The sequence below is a fragment of the Lissotriton helveticus genome, chromosome 3_1 (genome assembly GCF_964261635.1).
Source record: "Lissotriton helveticus chromosome 3_1, aLisHel1.1, whole genome shotgun sequence".
NCBI lineage: Eukaryota > Metazoa > Chordata > Amphibia > Caudata > Salamandridae > Lissotriton > Lissotriton helveticus.
In genome coordinates, this window is record NC_136061.1 from 456,948,093 (window position 1) to 456,971,873 (window position 23,781).

Consider the following 23,781-nt stretch of genomic DNA (forward strand, 5'->3'; position numbering starts at 1 on the left):
ATTTGATCAGGAAGGGAAAGTGTAAGCAAGGGAGAGAGAAAGTAGCAGGGTGTGCACTACGTTTGAGTACTAATTCTTCACAAATGGTGGGGAAAATAAAGAAAAAATGTTCTCTGACATCAGCACTGGAATGATGCACTCAACCAATCAAAAACGTGTGTAAACCCTATATGCTGCAGAGGAGGGATAAACACAAGACTAGGAAGAAAAGCCATTGAATTAGGTGCACCACAGTGAAATGTACAAAGACGCCATCCAACTGTGAAAAAAACAAGAATCCTGCTATAATAAGTATAAATATATTGTTTACAGAGCTGTCTGCATCCGACACATAAAGCTGTCTTCAGCGAGATCTATCTAAAATGGTCCAGAGAGGATTCACAGCAGAGGGAAATAAAATGAATTTCGGTTGGAACCTGTGCTTCTGTGCTTACTGATTTGATCTCACTGAACTGATAACTCTGCTAAAAAGATACTAATATCTCTTATTAAATGTAGTGATCTCCTGTACTTCATTGGTTAGTTTGATTTAGCTCCAACGTGAGATCCAGGCACTATTGAGTCTTTGAGTAGTTCATTATGTATACAATACATCAATTAGAATCTGGTATAAATGTATAATATCTATTGATGTAGATAAGAGGCATGTGATATATATTTGAGAATGCAATACATGATTGAGGCAGGACTGACAATTTTAAGATCATCTGTACTTAAATATTTTCTTATATCCCTAGGAATTAAAAAAGTTTAATAAATCAATACTATAGATTCAAATCAGATGTCTATTAAACTCATATATATCACTCCTATTAACGTATGCCCTCCAGATTGAGGTAGCCCAGATGGTCCCTTGAGCAAATTCAGACTATCACCTAAAATCAATAATACAGGAACATCTTTATGAAGAACTCACTAGACATTGTTCCAGCCCAGAAATCATTAACTCCATATGTTGGAAATGGCCCACTTTAGGGTGCTTTATCTTGACTTTATGCTTTTGTCCCTCCTGGTTTTCCGCTGATCTATGTGCTAACCTTAGGACTTTGAGTGCTTTGACACTGCCATTCACTGCCAAAGCACTGCGCTTGTCATATACATACTGATGATTGGTGTATACATGATTGGCTGATTTGAGTTAGCTGTAAGTCCCTTGTCCAGCGGTATGACATATACCTAGGGCATGTAACTCAAATGCTACTCCGTGGGCTGCAGGAATAGTTGTGGCACCTAAAGCGGTAGCTCTACAAAACGTACCACAGGTTTACCATGGCGGACCTCTGTGTGCAGGTAACTATTACTCAGCTTGGCATTTAAAAGCTACTTGCCAAAGTTCTGCATGTCTCTCACTACATTTGAGTACTCCCTGGTGGCAGGGTGCTGTGTAGGAAAGCGGAAGGGCATGTGCAATGTGCAATACATGCCTTAGTAGTGAATAACACCGTCTGGTGTGTTCAGTACTGTAAGGCATGCTTCTCACATTGGTTAATCTATGGAAAGACTATTGAGTTGTGTTTCTTACGTGCAGAGAGTAGGGGTATGGTGTTTAGTATTGATAGATTAGTAATGGCAAATTATCTCCGGTAGTGAGAGTGGATTTGACATTACTAATGCCTAAATACCATTATGGAAAAATTAGGCATTTCTATGTTTGTGGCTCTTTTTGTGGCTGTCAGCCTATATCCAATCAACATCCGGGTGCTGAGGGGAGTAAGCAGCTATATCTTTGCATTCATGATTGATGGCCATAAACTAGGGGCACTCTAAGAAATCTACAGACCTCTGACTCTGGGGGCCTTCCTAAGACGGGTAAGGGGGGAATCGGCGCCTGAATCCCAGGGGGCAGGCTCCTGGCCCCATTAAGATATTGATCAAGTAAGTCTCATAGGGTAGGATGACAGACAGGACTAGATTTAGGGCGGGCCTGTGCATTTCAAAGGCCTGATCTCATCTCCAAAGGCCACTGTGGGTTTTACTGGGGCTCTGTCCTCAGGAGTTTAGAGTTGCTTTTGGGATTGGGACCAACTATGCTGGTTCGAAGCTGAGACATCAACACAAGGATCTATTGGGGCAGGAGGGACTGCAACTGGATTGTCCGCAGGACTTGTGGTGACCTGGGGCTTTTTGGGCACCAGGGAGGGAACAATCACTTTGTGGATTATGCCTAGATGTTGCTGCCCTGCAGCTAATTGCCACCTGTTGTGGCCCAAGTACCTAAGAACTCTCCAAGAGCTTGTTGGCCTGTCTCCTGTCCAAGAGATTCCAGGGACAGGAAGGTTTCCCTCGTTTCCACAAGATCATAAGGACCACGCAAGGTTCGGCAGAAATGTGTGGCAGTTATTGTCGGTTCAGCTAAGGACCGCCTGCGTAAGTAGTAATCACACTGTGCAGAGGAGTATGGTTGTAAAGATCAGCGGCCCACCTGGGGTGCCGTGATGTGAGGAGTCTGAGGAGTGCTGGGGAAGTTTGCCAAGTCCGAGGACCCAAACCAAAAGGCTGGACTCTCTCCAACGTCCAGATCGGTAGGAAGACAGTGCCTTACATTGCGACCTCAGTCTGAGGTCTCCAGCTCCCTCTTCCTCTCCCCGGACCCATGCCACAAGGTACTCTGTTGTTGGTAACATCATGACTGAACCCAAGGAATCCTGTTGTGCCTGGTGTAGACCCACGGCTGGCTGCCTGGAGCAACTGCGCTGGCCCCCCTGCCTGCAGGGAAACATTTCTCCAATGTGGAGACGCCACTTTGTGCCTTGACTGCCTAATCTGTATGGATGAAACCAAGTATCTGTTTCCTTCCGCTGAAGGTGGACCCAACTACCTAATCAAAGTGTCTCCAGAGGGTGCAACATGTATCGTTGGCTGGTGTAGTTTGAGTAGCTGCGGAGCTGGGTTATGAGGCATAGTCAAAACCTGTGATTTCTTGTCCATTACAAGCTGTACACAATATTTGGGAATCTTGTGTTTGATGCTAATGTGATAGCGGGAAAGTGGAATTCCTCTGAACAGGCCTGCAGATATATTCTGCCGTTTTTATGTGGAAGGGATAGCTTGGATCGTGAATACCTCGGGAAAGTATGCACATGGGTTTATTTTGCTTGCAAGGCTGAGGGAATAACTGAGCAAGTGAACTCCTATGATGTGTACACATAGGTTAAAGCCGTTCTGCTGCTAATGGGAGAGTTTGTCAGTTGCATATAACTGTATAGCATATATCTAATGTGTATGCCATTTTGATTTTAATGTGTGTGTAATACAAAGACCAGTGTTTTATATATGCAGTGTGGAGGCTCTTTGTAGTGTACTCAGTGTGTTGTGAGGGCGGCGCAGTAACAATACTTTACACTTTGACCCTGAGGATAAGCCTGACTGCTCTGTGCAAAGCTACCAAAGGGTGAGCACAGGTTACTTGACAAGTCTATCATAATCATACTAGCTAGGATGGTGGATTCTGTCTGGCTTTGGTGTGTCCCAGCCAGCTTGAAACCGCTGGGCCTAACACCATTCATAACTAAATTAAGGTTCTATATCTTATATCCTAAAATCTACATAATGCTTTTTTCTGTACTTCTGAAGCTAAACCAAAGCTGAATCATAAACTTTCTTGTTATTTATGCCAAGGCCAATTGTGACCTCTTCTCTCCAAACCTACCTTTACAGGATCGTCTGTGGAGAAAATCCCGTTCTCCACATGACAATGGCACCTGCTATGGAGTGGACCTCAACAGAAACTTCGATGCTAAGTGGTGCAGTAAGTTCCTAGTGTCCCGTTGGGGATAATTTTATCAATGAAATGCACACTGAAAGGGGAAGAAGGCTTTGACTACATATTTTTTAGGAAAAGACTGAAAAGGGAATCCTATCAAGTAGTTGATATATTCAAAGTTATAAAAAATAACAGTGTACTTTTATACTTTTAGATTCAGACTCATCAATGTGTTGCTTCACCTCCCTCTCATTGCTGATTGAGAGCTAGCAGGACCCTTTCACACATTTAGCTCTGAGATCATGCACAGATACTCAGCCAGCGGAATTGCTGAGTACAAGACTCATGGGAATCTGTTTATGTCACTTTTACTTTCACTCCCAATTTCAAATGATCGCTTATATGTACATGCCTTTGAGGTAAAGTGTTACTTAACAAGGAAAATATCTCAAGGGTCTCCTGATGTGTAAATTGAACTCCTGTGGAAATATGCTATATCTGTGGAGCATTGTTGCTGTCTCCTCAGTCTGTCACTTACTTTATTCAATATAAGTCCTTCACATTTTTTATATTTCAGCCCCAGATCTGCTTACCTCTCAATATCCAAAGAGGACTCACTAATAGGAATTGACTCTCAATTCTTTGTCAGTTGACAAAAATTGGAAATTTGCAAAACAATTATGTTTGTTTAGAGCATAGGAAGTAACACATTAGGAGAAGGGGAAACAAAATTGAGGAATCAAAACAGTCTAAGTCTGACTTGCTTCAAGACACAAAACCAGAGACACACCAGTGGCCTATAGCACTGACCCCATACCTGAAAACAAGGGGCATTGGGGAGGGAGGAAAGCTTCCATTTTCTCTCTTTAGGAAGAGAAACCTAATAAATGTGTAGCAAACATTCAGTGGGCTGCTTTCGAAGCCATGCTCTAGTTCAATCATGTGTTTCAGAGGATGACCATTATGGAATCTATAGGATCACATGAATTGGCAAATAACTCATTACTTACTTCGATACGTTTGTGTTGAAATTTTTCTCATCTTCTGACCAGACATCTCCTGTTCGACAGCTCAGCAGGTAGCACCCTATTATGCACAGCTAGCACCTGATTCTGCATTCATGTCGGGAGTGATACCAAAAATAACCATGCCACTCCATGTACCCATCTGTTAATACCACTGCATATTTTCTACACTTGCTTCTTGAGTGCAATAGGTCATTCCACTCTATGCGATTCTGTCTGTTGCTTTTAATTACAGACTATCTTGCAGGTGTTGGAATTTAATTGCTCTTTTTTATGATTGACAGAATTGGGAATGGAAGCAGGCCATTGACTTTAACTTTGTACTTAGGAGGAAATGTTGATAGGTGAGATGTTTTATGAACATCTTTTTGTACACCTCAAATTCACGTTCAGAACTTTCATTACTGTTTAGGAAAACATAAGGGCCAGATGCATCAAAGGGTTTTGCCCATTCTGTATCTATGGGAAAATGTGTTCATGCATATGGCCCTAAGAACTGAGTCCGTTTCAGAATATTTTGTTCCCTGTTTATCTCAAGCCCCACACAAAGATTGCACTGGTATTCATTGTATATGGAATTAAGTAACTGAAATCTTGTTCATGGTGGTAAAGAGAAAAAAAACACGTTATACTTTTTTAACATGTATCAAGATCATCAAGGACATTTATACTTGGCTGAATTATACAAATATTGGTCCAGATTTTCTAAGGACGTGTGCTGTCCTAGCATGTCGCTCGTAGTTGCAAGGCAACACTAGTCCATAAATGGGATTTACTAAGCTATGCAAGGGACTAATTACACTGCCTTTTGTGGCTTTTTATGGTTTAAATCTTTTATTGAATGTTCTTCAACGGACAACAAGACCATCCGCTCTATGAAAAGGTTATAGCACAAAAGGCAATAAACCGCAGCAATAGAGAAATAAGAGCAAAATGTGCAGAGCAGGTCAAAATTGAACACATAACAAAAAAGGAAACTCATAATACCCTCCCCCCTCCCACCACCCCGTACCTCGTCCACCGGAAAAGCAAATAGAGAAGAGTTAGCTGGAAACTCTATGATAGTTTGCGACCTCATGTGTCCGATTGCAGTGGTTCGGAAAGGCGTAAGAGCTGCAGGTACCTGGGACACGAGAGTTCGCAAAATTCTGCTTTGAGAAGGGATACAAATGCACAGCTGTACTGGGCCCAGATATGGCCCAATAATAAAGTCCCTATCCTTCAAATATAATAAAAGAAACAAGTAAACTGTTGATGGTCACTCTAACAATAATACGCTTAAAAGTCAACAAAATTGTCATTCCTGAGTGGATTAATATCACCTGAACCTTGTGTACTGCAACTCTGGTAAGTTGACCCCTCCAAGTATAGACGTCTCCTCTGCAAACACAGTTGTGTAAATAGTGGCAAAAATAAATAAAGGGGCCTAAATTATGGGAATACTTTGACCCATGATCAACACTGTTTTGGGTTAATTAAATAAGTTAGGTTGAATGATTGTGCTGCAATAGCTTCGTTTTTTTCTGTTTTGTTATATGCATGTTATAGTTTTAATGTGCAGACAATACCTCCAGGTAGTAGGTGCTTGAAGCTGATATAGCTGCTGAGTGCCAATATAGCAACATTCACATTTGTCACGCATAGTACTGATACTTTCAAGACAGTTATAACTCTGGATGTGCGGTTATTTCCCTTTTAAGGAACACCATTACCTGTTCTTTTCTTGAATCTTTGTAAGAAGAGCTGTGCCCAGCTGCGCCCTCTCATCCTGCCAGTGATGGCCATTCCAGGCACACCTAAGCTCTCTATTGTGTGTGGCTGTCTAGAAGGAATACAAAAAGTTCAACTGTCAGCTACACCCAGTCATGTGACCCAGAGACAAACTGGAGACACTAATTGCCAAAGGCATGAAAATGCATACTTTCTAAAAGTGGCATTTTTCAAAATTGTAATTTAAAATCCAACTTTATCATAAGAGAGGGTTTCTCATTACAAGTCCAAAGACACCAATCATAAACTGGTTACCTGTTCCCTTTTGGAAGTTACAGCTTATTAAATGGTATAGGGTAACTCCAATGTTATCATTTGAGAGAGGTAGGCGCTCCAGGAGTGAAAAACAAATGTTGGAGTTTTTCAACACAAGGATATTTAAAACTTAAAGGTACATTACCAACTTTGCAGATACACTGCATCCTGCCCTCTGGGCTGTCGAAGGGGTGGCTCATATACATTTAAAAAAAGGTCTGAACCTAGCAAAAGGTTTCTCTTGCCAGGTCGAAATTGCGGTATAAAACTGCACACTCAGGTTGCACTGGCATACCTGAGACATGTTTAAAGGGCTATTTAAACATGTGGGAATAATCAGTGCTGCAGGCCCACCTATTGCACTTAATTTACAGGCACTGTGGACAGGAAATGTCACTTTACTAGTGACGTGTAAGTAAATTCCATATTCCAATTGTGTATAAGCCAATACATGATAAAACTGCCTCATGATATTTAGTTAATTGCACCTGAAATAATGGAGGACAATTCAACCTTGTTTGGGATGCTGTTTTTCAACCAAGACTTATGGAGATAAATATGGTTCTTGCAAAGCTAATAAAGTAGCAGGACGAAACTTAGTTGGCAGCATGTTGTCTACCCAGAGTACATTAAATAGGTGTGAGGGTCCAACCTGGGGTGGGGACGGGAACCACTCTTTGGCAGATCTAACTTTCTATTTCCTATATCTTACCTGTTGTTTTCATAGACCTACATATTAACAGTAACTTCAATTGACTTACACTGAAATGTTATATAGTTTTTTCTCCAGTGTTCCTATATGCATGTCTGTATGTAGTAGTTGTATACACAATTTTAGCCATAAGCAATAATGTGATCAAAGAGTCTTTCCATGGATGGGGGAGGGATTCAACCGAGTCTTGAGAAGAAATGGTAAGGTATGGTAAATGTATTTATTATGCATGATTAATAAAAATCATTGCATTCATAGCAATTAAGGTAGATTTCAAAAATATTGCATTGATAAAACAATTTAAGATAAAATACAAGGTTAAAAATGCTTCGGATTTGTGTTAATAAGACAATTTTTTTACACAACTGTGTTAGCACTGCTGGTGCAGACATGAAGGCCTGCGTACGGTCAAATATGGAAAGTTTCTTGGTTGTCCAGTGATGTGATCCAGTTCTACATTTTCAGCTCTCTGTAATAGGTCTTAACTGTTGGCAGCAGGTTTTTTCAGTCTCAGTGCTGTCAGTTTGAAGAATTTTGTAAGGCGGCAGTTTAACTGCACTAAGGTTGGATTAAAGCACAGCATCACTGTCTGCCTGCAGGACCCCACTCCATGTTGGTTAAATATTGGTTTTAACAGTGCCTTCCGAATGTCCTCTAGATTCTTGCATATGCATATGATGTGGATCAGAGACTCAGTGTCTCTTGCACACAGACGGCAGATCTGATCGCTCCCTCTTCCTTCCCATGGTGGCAAAAGCGGGCAGATCGGACCGACTCCCAACCGAAGCCTTAGGAATTTTTCTTTGACCACAAGCTTGGATCCGACCTTAAGGTAGAGCTGAGGTTTAAGAGCTTCGTAATTGTTAAGCACAACCCAACCATGAGCTCGCTTGGATACCGCATCCTTGTCCTCTATGACTGATATGAGTCTTGCAGTTTTTATGACTAATTTTTTGAAAACCGCATGGGCCATTGGGGTATTCCAGGCTTCTGTCAGACCAAGAGCCTGCAAGGACTTCTGGAGGTAGTCATTAGCTGGCAACTTTCCAATACGGGTCAGCTCATGCCAGAGCTGATAGTTTAGGGACCCTGTGTCGGCGGCTCTGATTTTGTGCCAGCTTCTTAAAAAGGCGCCCTGCCTTTCTACTTCCTGTTTCTGAAGACCGAATTCGTCGTATTTGGGCAGGTGAACCAAATTTGGGGAGTTGGAAAATCGCACGATAGGAGGTTGCAATTATGCAGTCGAGGATAGCAGCATCTCTTCCTGTCGTGGCTTCGCTCCCATAGGTGACTGTTGGTTGTAGTTTTGCATGCAGGACTTTTAAAAAGGGGTCGAGTGTTAAGTCCGGAAGCAATTTCTTCAAGGGTTTTAATGCCAAGCTGGTCATTACTCCTTTCCTTTTTAAGGATTCTAGCTGTGGCTTAAAAGAATTGTTTTTGTCTAAAAGCACGTCCAAGTATTTATAGGTTGTTACCTGATCCAGACATTTACCATCCAAGTGCCAGTGAGGTTTTGACTTCTTGTGATGGTTTACGCCCATAACTTTTGATTTTTTGAAATTTATTTTTAAGGTGTTCCAGTGTGAAAAGTTTTGGGTAGCATCTATAAGGGGGGAACATCCTTTACTACGCGGATGTTACCCCGCGCTACCATTACGATGCGTCTCTTACAATGCAAGTCATAACCACGACTTGCGCTGAAGGGCGCTCAAGGACAAGGAATAGTTAATTTACTATTCCAACACCTTCCCTACTATCCACGGGGACTGGTGTTGGAATAGTAAATTAAACTATTCCTAAGTCCGCACCCTACAGCGCAAGTCGTGGTAACGACTTGCGTTGTAAAACACGCGTTGTAACGGTATGCGTGGTAATAGCCCGCGTCGTACCATCATACATCCTCTATAAGGTGCTGGAGAGCTATTGGAGTTCTACTGATCAGCACTAGGTAGTCAGCATAGAGTAGATTTGACAGTGTCATGCTACCTAGCTTCGGGGCATGTGAGGAGCAAGCATCCAGTTCTGCCGGGAGGTCGGCCAGGAAGAGGCTAAAAAGCAATGGGGCGAGAACACATCCTTGCTTTAATCCCTTTGTAGTCATGATTTTGCTTGAGACGTGCTTTCCAGTGCCTAGTTTAATTCTTATCCATGTGTCGGTATGCAGCTGTATTTATTTATTTTTGGGTTTGTATAGCGCTAGAATTGACTCTCGGAGGAGTATCTCTGCGCTTGAGCGGGCTCTAAGGAGAGTTAGGAACTGGCAGAGTTAATAGGTGAGTCTTTAACAATTTTCTAAATGTCGTATGTTCTGGACAGAGTCTAAGAGAGTCAGGAAGTTCATTCCAGAGGCGTGGACCGAGGTAGGAGTGGGCCTTCCCTCCCAATCTTGCCCTCCTAATGATTGGTACTTCAAGAAGATTTTTACTGCTGGAACGCATGGCGCGCGAAGGAGTGTAGGGAATAAATTTGACGGCCAGATAGGATGGGCCCAGATCCAGGAGTGCTTTGTGGATAATGCGTTGGTCTAGGAGGAATGGAGGTATCCCCCATTCCTTCAGCTTTCGCCAGAGCTTGGATCGGTCGACATGGTCGAAGGCTGCTAAGTAATCTATGAAGCAAAGGTATAGGGGATATTTGCCTTGCTTTGCTGCATCCATGAGCATGGTTAAGGCCATAATGTTGGTTGTGGTTCCTTGCCCTTGACGGAAACCTGTTTGTGTTATTGGTATTATATTGTTTATTGTGGACCAAGCAACTAAGACTTTAAGTATTATCCCTGCATAGTATTTTGCTTCACTGTCAATCAAGGCTATCAGGCGATAATTGTTTGGATCGGATTTTGCTCCTTGCTTAAATATAGGGCTGATGATTAAGGCTCTCCATGTCTCTGGGATTGCTGTAGTTCTTAATGCCTTTCCTATTACTGGGACTAGTGCATTGCTCCAGAAGTTAGAGTCCTGTTTGTATAACACCGGAGGTATGCCATTTGGGCCCGTTGCTCCTGCCCGTCTGCCTCTAGATATTTGCTTGCTTATTGCTTCAACTAGGATTCCTTTTTGAATGTCCCCTGTACAGGATCGGCGGTCGTAACTTGAGGAGAGAGATGCCTTTGGCTGCGGTAGATTAGGTGGTTCAAAGCCCACATCGTTTGAATGATTGTAATCACTTCCCACCCCAATTAGGTTTGTTGTATCAGCGTAAGTCGATGAAGCCAATGCGACTGCTGTTTCCGGTTCATGATCGTTGAAGTCTTTATGTAAATAGTCAGTCCAGGCTGCTTCAGTGATATTGGAGTTGATCCCATGATTGTCATAAAAATTACTTTTTTGTCATAAAATATTATTTCGCTACACATTTGAAAATGAATATTAGTGTATTAAATATATTTCGGTAAGGTGGGAAAAATAATTTGAGTGACGGTTAATTTAATACAAGTACAGTAGCATTTAAACTTTTGTGTTTGAATATTGTGACCATTTTTTGCTTTGTTCCAAAAAACTTGAGTGCAAATAATGCTGTTCTTCTGTAATTGATCCTTTTTTCAGTAAATAAGCCATTAGTTGTTTCCACTCAAATAAAGATCACATCAGAATTCAATGTCCCACTTGTTCATTCCTTAATCCATTTTCACTGTCACAGTTTCTCCTCCTCCAGTTAACCTTTTTAGAGTAGGGAAGATATGATCAAACAGTGCCACTGACAAGATCATTCCTGCAACAGGTCCAACCAGTACACAAACATGTTGTCTGAGATGTTGGTTTCCTTGCAGAAAAAATTTAGTGATAAGGCTGCAGCGGGATTGAACATGGCCCCGGTCAGTGGTCCTGCTGGTATCATGAGGACGACGTAGGTCAGGCCAATGAGGTGCACGCGGTACCAGGTGTCGCTCAGCAGATAAAGCATGCTGTGGAAGACGAAGGCGCAGCCCATCTCCACTGCGACTCCCTCTGCCACGCTCGACTGAAGATGGGGGTTGCACTCTGGCGATGCTGCACTATGCACCCGGGTAAGCCCCAGCTGGTGCAGCCTCGTGGCAGCCAGCCAGTGTAGGGCGGCGGCTGTAAACTGGAAGAAGAGCTACTCGGTGGCTTTGGCAACCGAGGACTTGCCGGTCATCGAGTATTGCAAGGTAATGGCTGAGCTGCACTCGGCACAGGTAGAGGCCATGCTATGCACCACAATGGTAACATAGAGGAAAGGCAGGATGATGGGCATGCAAATCTTGCCCACCTCGAAGAGCACCCAGTACTCGTGCAGAAGGAAGCACAGCTGGAAAGTAAAGATGAACTCCATGGCCAGGTATTGCTGGCTCAGCGGGATGACGTCACGCAGGCTGACCCTGACGTAATAGCACAGCATGACTGTGAGCATCAGCACCCTCAAGGACAGCGACACGTCCTGGACCACGACCATGGTAATGGGGCTGTCCCATGAGTCTGCCATGATGTTTGAACTGGGCAGCACTCTGGCCGCTCACAGGCGCGGCTGGCATGACCCGGCGGTTCAAACTCCTATTGCTATTTATAGTTTGCTTTAGTTTTTTAGTTATAGGGCTACTTTGTGATTCGATAGTTGCAGCTGCCACATTCCGTTGTTTCCGGACGTTGCTATGTGAGTATTTGTCATGTAGAATTTTGACATATATTTCCCAGCTTTCTGTTGGTTGTATTGAATTGACTTGACCTCGGTTATATAAAGCTTTGGCGCCTGCTGCTATTTCATCTATATTGTTGGAGTTGCACCTTATTCTTTTTAGGTTAGATGTTTCCTCCAGCAAGATGGATTTGCGGATTTCAGGGGTTTGGCTTGGTCTTATTTGAAGACTCAATTCTTGTGGGAGGTGGTCACTGAATACGTTACTGCCGATCTTGAAGGTGACGATTTTGTTAAACAAAGTCAGAGTTGTGAAGGTGAAGTCAATATGTGATGATATGGTAGATGAGTGGTATGTGGCTGCTGGTGGGCTGTCGTCCTTGAACCGTCCATTCAGAGCTCTCATATTTAGGAATTCTAGGCCCCTTAGCAACCCTAGATGGCTTGTTGGACTGAATTTGGCCTGCGGTTGGTATTCCCCATGCGCTTGAGAGTTCCTGCGCTAAATCTTCTTCCTTAGTGTACCCTAAGAGGTGCATGTTGTAGTCGCCAGCCAAAATTATGAGGTCTGTTGATTCTTCTTCCATAACTCTCTGCAGCTCCAGTAGCAGCTCCTTAGCTGCCTTTGATTGTTGTTTTGGGTGCACGTAAACATTGTTTAGACTGGTTATACTTGAGTGTTAACTTTGTGGCTTGTATTCCGCTTGGTGGTGTCAGATGTATTGTAACAGGGAGTAGCTCACCTATTTTAGTTATTGAGGCAAGAAGTTGTAAGCCCCCCGAGCGACGGCCAAAGGCATATACCTTTGTCACCGGGAGTGAATAAGAGGTGTAGCCTTGCAGGTCAAATGGCTTATCTTCCCAGGTCTCTTGTAGCAGAATTATGTCAAAGGAGGTCAGGTATTTTGTGAACTCCTGGTCTTGCTTTTTGGAGGCTAGGCCATTGATGTTCCATGCACACATCGCAATCCCGGCACGCTCTATTTGTGAAAGCGTTGCTGTGTTTAACGCCTGTCATTTTGGACATGCCGGTGTTATTTGCCGATGTATCCCAGTCCAATAGTTAAGCGTTGAAGAGGACAACGAGTCGGGGGGGGGCCATGGGTCGATTGCAGTGCAATTATCAAATTTGCCTCAGTTGTTGTGCCTGGTTCTCTGCTTCTTGTTCCTTTCAAGACTGAGTTAGTCATCTGGCGCAAGTTATTTACTTCTGCTTTCAGAAAAGGAGTTGGGTATAAGGGTTTTGGGATAGATTCCAGGCCTATCCCCCAGTTTAAAAAGCTGCATCTTTCCCGAAGGATTCTACCTGCAACCTCGGCTGTGGGCCATTTTGTTCTATTTGCTTCTGTGCACTGACTATTGCTTGTTGACAGAAATTCTACTGACAAGTCAGTGGTTTCGATGGTTGCTAAGGTTGTGGTGGAATGTAAGAGCCATAGAATATTCCCTCTATTTAGTGTATCCACACGGCCTCTGGATTTATATTGAGGGTGAAATATTATTGTGTCTGTTCCTTCAGCCTTTGTTGTGGCCTGGTCTTGTGGCTGTGTGTTATTGCTAGTGATTAATCTATGAGTAAGAGAGTCTTGGTTTTGAGATGGTCTGCTTTTCTCTACTGATGAGGGAAGTTATCCCGAAACCCGAGCCATGTCTCGGGCGATACCCAAAAACCCGGGACATGTATCGGGTCTAGAGAACATCAGTTCTACAAGTACCGACTTGCACCCACTGGGGTGAACCACTCAAGAACTCCATGTACCAGAGTCCCTAGGGGCGATCCGGAGGAGGGGCTAGCGGTGTGCGCTCCATTGCGATTGCTTCTACAAATAGGCTCCCTTGGGCTTTGAGCCGACGGGCTCCTGGACGACGCACCTGCGTGCCGGTTCTGGCATCGAGGCCTTTGACGGTTGTTTGGCGGCCTTCTCTTCCACCCCTAACTATTTTCTCTACTGATGAGGGAAGTTATCCCGAAACCCGAGCCATGTCTCTGGCAATACCCAAAAACCCGGGACATGTATTGGGTCTAGAGATCATCAGTTCTACAAGTACCGACTTGCACCCACTGGGGTGAACCACTCAAGAACTCCATGTACCAGAGTCCCTAGAGGCGATCCGGAGGAGGGACTAGCGGTGTGCGCTCCATTGCGATTGCTTCTGCTTGGGTTTATGCTTACGCTTTTAAGGAGGAGCCCTTGATTGGAATGATTTGCTGTGAATCTTTCAGAGTTATAACTGTGATGAGAAATATTCATGTAGTCAGATAAATTCCTGTCTGCGGCATGCGCTTTGACCTCTTCCTCGTGGTTATGGCTTGATGATTGTTGGCACTTATTTAGGACACCCTGTTGGCTGAGCCGTGCAGTTTTGTTGTTTGGTGTGTTCTGTTGATTAGTGCCATTCTTCCTGGGTGAAGGGTTGGCGACTCTTTCCCTGTTTTTGCATTTCTTTGCTTCTTCTCCTGGGCAAATGCAGTTGGTGGTGGAATCTTGTCAAGTTGATTCCCTTTCTGTTCGGTCTTGTCCTCTTGTTTGTTACTAGGGCTAGCTAGGCTTCTGGATGTTTTTTGCTGCTGCGTTGTATTTTTGATGTTTGCGATCAAGATCTTCGTGCTGTTTGCCAAAACTGGCTCATCTACATTTAATCTTTCGTCGTATAGCAATTCTGTTGTAGATAAACCTGTCGGAGTGTGGTATGTTGAGGGCTGGGCCTGGACTGTTGGTTTCTTGTTTCTGCCCATCCTATTTTGCTTTTGCCCTGGTCCTTTTGGTAGGCCGTTGTTTCCGGGAGGTGTTGGTTTTGATCCTCGGTGGGAACTGTCGCCTACCTTTAGAGTGTCACTGTTTAGTGGTGTTAGCACTGTTGGTTGTGTGCTCAATTATGTCACGTCTTCCCTCGGGATGCAATTGTTGTCTGTTTGCTGGGACATAGTTATTGGTTTCAGTGTCGACAACAGGTCAGCCAGTGTTGTTGGTAGCGTTTGTAGCTTGTCCACGATCGGGGCGCAGAGGCATTCTTGTTGCTCAAGCTGTGATTTTGTGGCCGCTGCCTGCCCTCTCTTTATTAGACCGTTCAGATCGCCTAGCTTTTTATCGATCCCCTAGGTAAAGTCGGCAAGCGTCTGCAAAACAGTAAGCTGGAGGTCCATTTTGTGGGAGTGATATTGCAGGGCCGCGGTTGAGTATTGCATGGAGCTTAATTGTGATTCCCAGATTATAATTTTGTTCTTATGACCTGAACTACTTCCTCCAGTTTGCAGGTCATTGGGTCTATCACTGTAACCGTGGGTGTAGGAGGCGACTAAGTCTTCCCACTCTTGGGAGGCTAGGAAGGTGATGTCGCAGTTGGAGGCAGACTGATCATTAATTTGTGGGAGCTGCCCTTGCACTGATTGCGCTGTTCCCTTAAATTTACAAGAAACGGGTGAGCCTGCCTGGGATAATTTCTCAACCGAACTGGTGATTGATAAGGTAGGTGATAAGATCAGTAGAGAGGAATACATTTTTTGCGATGTTTGTGTCATCTGCTTTTGGACGTCCGACTTGTCTGGAGCAGGTAATGGACATTAATAAAGCATTGGGTCTGGTCCCTTAACAACCATTGCATGTTGGGGAGAGAAACTGGCACCTTGGCCTGGAAGGTTCTCGGCAGAGTGGCTGGAAAGTTGAGCGTTCAGAGGTTCTGATCCTTGTCCTGAGCCTTCTTGCTGATTAGAATTTAGTGCTAGCACCGATAAAGCCCTAGTTGTTGACCTGATTTGTTGAAGAGTAGGAATTCTAATTTGAGCAATGTTTGTACTTTCCACTGAATTATGTTGTGATGAGCTAGATTAATCGTTAGTGATATCCTTTTGGAGGTTTTGTGGGGGATCCAATAGTCCCTGTTGCTCAGAATTATCAACCTTGGTTGCACGAGACAACTCTGTGTCTTTGGTTGCTTGTTTAGATCCCAGGCAATCTTTGGTTTTGAGTTGTGGACTCATTTGAGTTGTTTCTTTAGAGTGAATTTGTACTACTGTATCCTTTGCGGTCAGTGAGTCTGGTTTGTGATTAAGGCTGCTTGTAGCAAATGAGAAGAATGGTAAAAGAGGGGATTGCAGTCCTTCTATACTAGCGCTTTTAGAGAATATTGCTGTTCCAGGGTCTTTTAGGAAGGAGAACTTTGTGTATATTTTTGGTTGGAATATACAGGGATTGTTCCTTTTCGGTGCTCCATCTCCATCTCCTACTACCCCAATTAAGTACGGCTCCATCAGTCTTGCGCTCATTGTAGTTTCTTTATCCCTTGGTTGCGCTGTGATTCTGTCATCATGGGGTAAAAGGTTGCTTTTTTTATAAGTAGTACTGGAGTGCGAGCTGTTCAAGAATCCGGTTACCCTATCTTCAGTTATGCAACTTTGTATATCTTCATGTTTTTCGCTGTTCTGAATGACTTCTAGTATTTCGCGTTTTGTCATGTGGCTTGCGTGGTCAGGATCCTGTGGGCTGCTGCCCCTAGGACATCTTGTACCCTTGCTCTTCCGTTTAATTGGTTTGGATTGCGGTCTTCGTTTGGATTTTGTTGGGGCTTTTCTTAATCCATCAAAGCAAGATCTCATGACTCCTGACTCCTTGTCTTGATGTTGTCAAGGGAGATGCACTGATTTCGAGGGGAGTAGCGACTGCAATTTGTGGAATCTGGTAGTTGCTGCTCTTTATACCCACTTCCACATGCCCAGGACTGGATTGGCACCACTTGGTGGGGCAGGACTTATAGCAAGCAAAGTCCAGGTGCGTTTTTAGGTGAAAAGTAGAAGTCTGTGATGTCCCTCTAACTTTAGAACAGAGGCAAGCCAGCAAGCCCTTGGAGTCAGTATGGGTTCAAGGGAGATGGATCCTATTTTTCCTCAGCAGGGTAGAGGGTAGCAGGCAGCAGGACAGCACAGCAAAGCAGAAAAGCAGTTCTCCCAGAGCAGCAGTCCAGCAGAGTGGCAGTCCTTGTAGCAGCACATCAGTCCCTCCTCCTGGCAGAGTTCTTTACAGGTCCAGTAGTGTCTGAGTTGGTGGTGCCAGAGGTTCAGTACTTATATTGTGCTGTGCCTTTAAAGTACAGGACACGTCAAAGAGAGGCCTTTGAAGTGCACAAAGTCCCTGCCCTTCCTGTCCTGGCTCCAGCCTCAACTACAAGGAAGTATGCAGCCCTTTGTGCAGGGACAGGACACAGCCTATTCAGGTGTAAGTGGGAAAGTCCTCAGCTCCACTCCCCCATCAAGACATAAGAGGCTACGAATAACCCGCATCTCTACCTGGGGTCGAAACATCGACTGTCTTTACCAAACACACATACTCAGGGATGACAATGTATTCATTAAATGTGTACCCTTGAGCAATGTATATAGGAACACTTAGAACTGCACAGACTGTAAAGGCCTATCTGTATTTATTGTGTATTGTTTCCATGTCACAGACATCTTTACCCTGTCCTTCACCTACCCAACCACTTTTACCTTCCCTACCTCCATTCAACCTTCACCCACGTCTTTGAGCACCTTGATCCCTTTTAATGCTCTGATTTTAAATTGCATTGCATGTGGTTTGTAAAAATTAAATAATTGATGTCAAATCCTACAATGGTAATGGTGATATGTTGTTGCATATTACACTACAATGGATGTTTGAAATATCAACTAACTACTCTGACCATTTTTTGCAAACGTACTGTACTCTTGACCCAGGTCGGGTAGTTTTTACTTGGGTCCCACCCCGTAAAAACCTACCACTCTCAGAGAGGGTGAGGGCAGAGCCATGGAGAAACACCAAGACAACTCAGCAGTAGGCACCTTTGGAATACCTGTGCCCAGCAGCAGAGCGGATCCTGCAGAGGTCACATTCAGCATCAGAAACAATGTTGGTCTTTTTACTACCCAGGGCATCGGACAGCTGCCTTACTAACCAACTCCACACAATTAACAGGTAGCCGTCCTAGTGACCAGCACCTGAGATTATGTGACAATTTGTTCACCAAAATGCTATTTTAGCAATACATGTGAATGTATTACTTGCGATTATGAAGTGCTTACCACCCCTGACGAAGCGCTTTGCGCTGGGCAGCACGCTATTTTCGAAACCAAGTATTAAAGTGATACAGCTTTTATGTTATTTATTGCTTTGCGCAATGTTTTACACGTTTTATAAGCAAAGCTTTTGTCTGAATGTTTTAAAAAACAATGCCCCTCAAGTGCTGAGGTGACACGCTTGCCCCAGTGAGACCACTAACAGAGGCAGTCCTGGGAGTCTGTGCAGGGCACGACTCACTCGCCCCCCCGCAGCCTGTTATCGAAGTCTCCCTAATGATGCTTAAGCATTAGTGGTGCGAAAAGATTACAATTCCAAGAATGCACTGTGATGACCTCGGAGACAACAGGAGCACAATCCATTTCCCGGTACAGCCCCGGGTCCAGAGGTCCTGCTTACCCCTCCATGGCTGCTGTGCCCCTCCCTGGGCTGAGAGCAGCGGGCTGTCTGTCCGTCTCTCTCTCCTGCTCCCTCCTGGGGTCCTCGGCGCTCTCTCTTAGTACAGTGATTCCTGCTGCTGTCAGTGCCCGCACTCTCAAGGCGCTGCCGCTGCCCTCCAGGGGCTCTGCCTTCCGTCCCTGCTGCGCTGCACACAAGTGGTCGTGGGGTGTCATCTCGAGGTTTTCTGGGCCATGGGGGTATTTTTGTTATATAAACTAAAGAGGTCATTGGGGCGTAGTGGAGGGCGCGTACCTAAATATAAAAGGATTTGAGGCCACATTGGGGGGGAGTTTCCTGTTTCGGGGGGACCCAGGGAGAGCCAGGCGCGAGCCGGTCTCTCCCTGGGTAGGTTCGCGCGAGGATCAGGAAGCAGGTGGGGCTGATGAGCGGAAGGGATAAAAGGGGAGGCAGACGGGCGGTTAGGAACTGCGTGGCGGGAGGCGAGAAGGGAGGTGTTGTTTTGCGCTCGCGGTTACCTGGGTCATGGAGGAAGCGGCGGAGGTCAGGCGGGCTGTACAACTCCTCTGTGCGGCAGGGCGTGAGGATTTGTTGATGCCAGGCGTCCCGGAGGAAGCGTGGGTCGGCTTGGCCCGCCCCCCTCGCACGGCTGCGGAGGGCGTCGCCAGGGCGGTGGAGGCGTGTCTGTCGCCGGGCCCCGAGGACGACGAAGACGGCGAGGCGGCCATGCCGGCTGACGGGCCTGGGCTTGTTTTGGCTGACGAGGAGGCAGGACCCCCGCCGTGTGACCCGGGCGCCCTCCAGCAGGTATGTGAGTTCCCGTTTTTCCCTGCTGGTCCTCGAGGGGCGCCCGGGGGTAGGCGGGGGCGTTCTGCGGGCCGGTTGACACCGCGCACAGGCGGTTTGTCTTCTGGGACGTCGGGGAAGCAGCAGGCGGGCCCCAGGCCCAAGCGAGGGCGCAGCATGGAGCAGCATGGGCGCTCGCACGCCCCCCCCACTGCTGCGGTGCCCCTTGCCCCTCTGTCCTCTGTGCCGCCTTTGCCGGATGGGGCCCCCCCATGCTTATGGCTCAATGGGCAGTGTTATCTGCTCTCGCCTGCCATGTCGGGGCCTGTCCCTGCCCCCCCCACGTTGTTGGCCCCCCCCACACGGTTGTCATTGATGCTGGGCACCCCCTGGCTGCGCTGCCGACGCACCCCCCCCTGAGGCCCCGCCCCCGGCTCCTGCTGTGGTCTCGGTGGGTGCTGCACATGCCATGCCGCCTCCCACGGCCCCCGAGGCTGCTGTAACTGGTGCTCCTTGCCCCCGGCCCCCCCCCACCCACAAGTCCATGTCCCTGGGTGGTAAGGGTTTGCTGCGCAAGGGGGCGCCCCCGGCCACTGGTCAGTCTCTGTTCCCGGTCCCCAGGGGCCGTCCGGGTGGGCTTCTGGGTGGTCCTGAGGCTGGGTCGGTGGGTGTATTTGGTCTGGCGTCGGGGGGTGAGTGCGGTTCCTCTGTGGGGGGTGATGTTTTAGGGGCTGTTTCCTCGTCTGGCTCGAGCGGCCGCAGTTTTCACTCTGCGCCTTCGGCTGGGCGGCTGTTGGCTGTTTCCACGGGCCCGGGAACTGTCCACACGGCTGTTTCCAGTGGTGGGCTTGCTAGGGGGCTGCCTGGAGCGGGCGGCTCTTCTACAGCTTTCAGTGCCCATAGCTTTCACGACATCGACTGGCAGTTTTATGATGGGGGTATCGGTGATGGGGCTATGCCCAGTGGGAGTGAACAAGTTGCATTTTCTGATGAAGCTTTCTGTGGGAGTTTTCGTGATGATGATTTGGAAGAAGGGGAATTGAGAGAGAAGGATGTTGGGCTTTTGGCAGCACGGGCCCAGGGGGGCGGGTTAGGGCAACCCGCTGTTTCTCGTGTTTTGCAGGAGTCTCGAGCGGACCTTGCAGGTGTACGAGGGGCAGTGTGGTCTGGACCTTCTCAGCGGGCTCGTGGGGCTGTCGCACAGCAGTCGGAGCAGTTACCGAGAGGTAAGGATGGGTGGTGGTCTGTGTGGCAACCTAGGGAGAGTCTCCCGGTTAAGAGTACAAGATCTGTTGGTACGGGTGATGGGGTTGTGGTTGAGCGAGTCGCTCTGGCACCGAGGCTTGAGCGGCCCGTAATTTCAAATGTTTCTACTGTGCAAGTTGCAAAAGAAGTTTCTATATCGGGGGATGGCGGGGTGGCTGCCACTCGGGTCACGGAGGATAGTATCCTACCGAAAAAGTTGCCTTATTCTGGGGTGGGGATGCCCTTGGGGTCCCATTTGTCCGAAAAAACAAAGAATCTGATATGGTCTGGGGCTTTTGTGGATGTTTTTCGACTTCTCCACAGGGATGTCCAGGCAAAAGAAGGGTCGAAAGAGGAGGAATTAGAATTGGCTCGGAGGCCTCGTGTTCCGAAGTCCATAGAGAACTGGACTTCGGCCTTTCTCATTTATGCCAGCGTTTATTGTCAACGTCATCCTGAGAAAGCAATAGACATGTTTAAATATGCAGATGTCATCCGCAAGGCTCACAGTTATTTTGGCGGCTTTGCTTGGTTGTCCTACGATGACGAATTCAGGGCGCGCATGGCCGCTTTCCCTGAGCGTTCGTGGGGTGCGGTTGACTCCGAGTTATGGTTGCAATGGATGGCGTCGGCAAACCCACCTGCTACGACCCACACAGCTAGCGGGCAGCCTGTGTTTTATCGGCCCTTTTCAGCTCGCCCCGCTCAGTCTGGGGCGGGGGTTTGGGGCAGAGGTCAATCAGCCGCTTCTGGCACATGCTGGCATTTTAACAGGGGTTCCTGTAACAGACCCGCTTGCAGGTACAAACATGAGTGTTCGCAGTGTGGAGGGAAGCATGCCCTCACCCAGTGTTTTCCCGGCCAGAGATGGGGTGATCAGGGACGGGGTTCTGGGGGCAGGGGGCAGCAACATCAGTCTGTTTACAAGGGCCCCTACTCCTATTAGGCAGGAGGTTCTCGATCTCTGGCTGGTGGATTATCCGGATTTTGAGGCCGCTAAGATTTTGTCTTGGGGTTTCAAAATTGGGTTTCGGATTGGGTATCAGGGACCCAGGGTGGGCAGGTGGTCCGACAATTTGAAATCTGCGAAGGAGAGTCCACATGTGGTGCGGAAGAAACTGGATGCGGAGCTTCAGGCTGGTAGGATTGCTGGTCCTTTTGTGAATTGTCCCCTGCCTGACTTGATTGTATCACCCCTGGGCGTGGTGCCCAAGAAGGCGGAAGGGGAGTTTCGTCTTATTCATCACCTGTCCTGGCCCGAGGGTTCATCAATCAATGACTTTATTGATCCAGCTGACTCAACTGTCAATTATGCTTCGGTGGACGATGCCTTACGGCTAGTGCGCACGGCTGGTGTTGGGGCTTTGCTGGCGAAGAGCGACATTCGGCTTTCCGGCTATTGCCCATTCATCCTTGGGATTTCAGTCTGTTGGGAATGCATTTTGATGGTAGTTTCTACGTGGATCGGGTGTTGCCCATGGGCTGTTCAGTGTCATGCTCCCTTTTTGAAACCTTCAGTACCTTCCTACAGTGGCGATTCACTTTTGTTAGTGGCCACGTGTTGGTCTGTCATTACCTTGATGATTTTCTTTTCATTGGGGAAGGTCGCTCTGGGCAGTGTCAGTCGGCTTTGAACATCTTTCAGGCTCTAGCGGAGGAATTGGGTGTACCCTTGGCGCCGGACAAGACAGAGGGTCCCTGTACGTCCCTGACTTTCTTGGGGATCGAAATTGATACTCTGTCTATGGTGGCGAGACTACCTGTGGCTAAAGTGAAGGAAATGTCTGCTTTCATACATCTGGTGTTGGGGGAGAGGAAAGTTGTTTTGAAAACTGTTCAGAAGTTGTTGGGTTACCTCAATTTTGCTTGCCGGGTTGTTCGGGCGGGCAGGACGTTCTGCAGACGTCTGGGTCTGTCCATGTCCGGAGCAAGCCTTCCCCATCATAGGGTGCGCATTACCACCGCTGTGCGTGCCGATTTGACTGTCTGGCTTCGTTTTCTACAGGAGTTTAATGGCGTGTCCTTGTTTTTTGCGGATGAGGACATGGTGTGGCAAGTACAGTTGTTCACTGATGCGTCAGGTGCTCACGGATTCGGAATATTTTGGGAAGGTCGATGGTGCGCGGCCGGCTGGCCGGCGCACTGGAAGGATCAGGGTCGCAGCATTGCGTTTCTGGAGCTCTTCCCGCTGCTGGTTGCTTTGCACCTATGGGGGGAGGAGTTTCAGAATCGCTCAGTCTTGTTTCACGTGGACAATTTGGCTGTAGTACACCTTGTCAATCACCAAAAGGCTCGCGATTTGCGGGTTTTGAGGCTCCTGCGCGCATTCATGCTGCGGTGTCTGCAACTAAATATTGTCTTTAAAGCACGGCATGTTCCTGGTACTTCTAATTGCATCGCTGACTCTTTGTCTCGCTTTCAGTGGTCCGAGTTCCGCAAGTTAGCTCCTGGGGCGGACCTGGAACCAACAGCGATCCCACAGTACGTATGGGACCTGGGGGATTGAGGGTTCACCACTTGGTGGAAAATTCTGTGGCTGATTTCCACCAGGCGGGGTTATGTGAAGGCCTGGACTGAGTTTCTGCAGTTTGGTAAGGTTTCGATGGGGCCGTTCAGGGCTGGTTGGTCCGATGAACAATGCATCTTGCAGTTTGTTTTACATTTGGCGGACAAGGGCCTATCGCCCAATACCATCTCGGGCAAATTGGCTGGGGTTTCTTTTTATGGACAGCTTTGGTGGGGGAGGGATCCGGTTGGGAGGGTGTTGGTTCGTAAATTGTTGAAGGGTTTGGCCAGGCTCCGGGCTGGGGGTCAGCAGCTCAGGCAGCCAGTGACGTTTGAATTGCTGCAGTTGATGTTGCTGGAATTGGAGGTGTGTTGTCATGATGCTTTTGAGTGTGCCAAATTTCGTTTGTGTTTTGTTTGGTTGTTCTTTGGGGCATTTCGGGCATCAGAGTTGCTGGGGTTGCGGGGCAGGGTTGGTATGACCAGTAGCGAGGTGGTGTTGGAAAGTGACCGAGTGCGACTTTGGCTGCGGGCATCCAAAACAGACCAGATGGGGAGGGGTAAGTGGGTGTTCCTTGGTAGGAGTGGTGTCTCTGCATGTTGCCCGGTTGGGGAATGGGAAATGTTTGTGTCCTCTCCGCATTTTCTCCAGGGGTCCATATTTTGTCATGCGGATGGTAGTCCCATAGTTGCATCTCAATTGTTGGCTGTATTACGTAAGGTTTTGTTGCGCTTGGG

General features: G+C 46.9%; 1 protein-coding gene across 1 annotated transcript in view; it reads left to right on the forward strand.

The window, feature by feature from the left end:
* Window positions 1-23,781, forward strand: part of LOC144822608 (carboxypeptidase O-like) — a 344,789-nt gene that overhangs the window by 152,995 nt on the left and 168,013 nt on the right. The window contains exon 8 of the mRNA XM_078680335.1: window positions 3,658-3,748. Within this exon, the coding sequence (XP_078536461.1) occupies window positions 3,658-3,748 (91 nt within the window). The remainder of the gene's footprint in view (window positions 1-3,657; window positions 3,749-23,781) is intronic.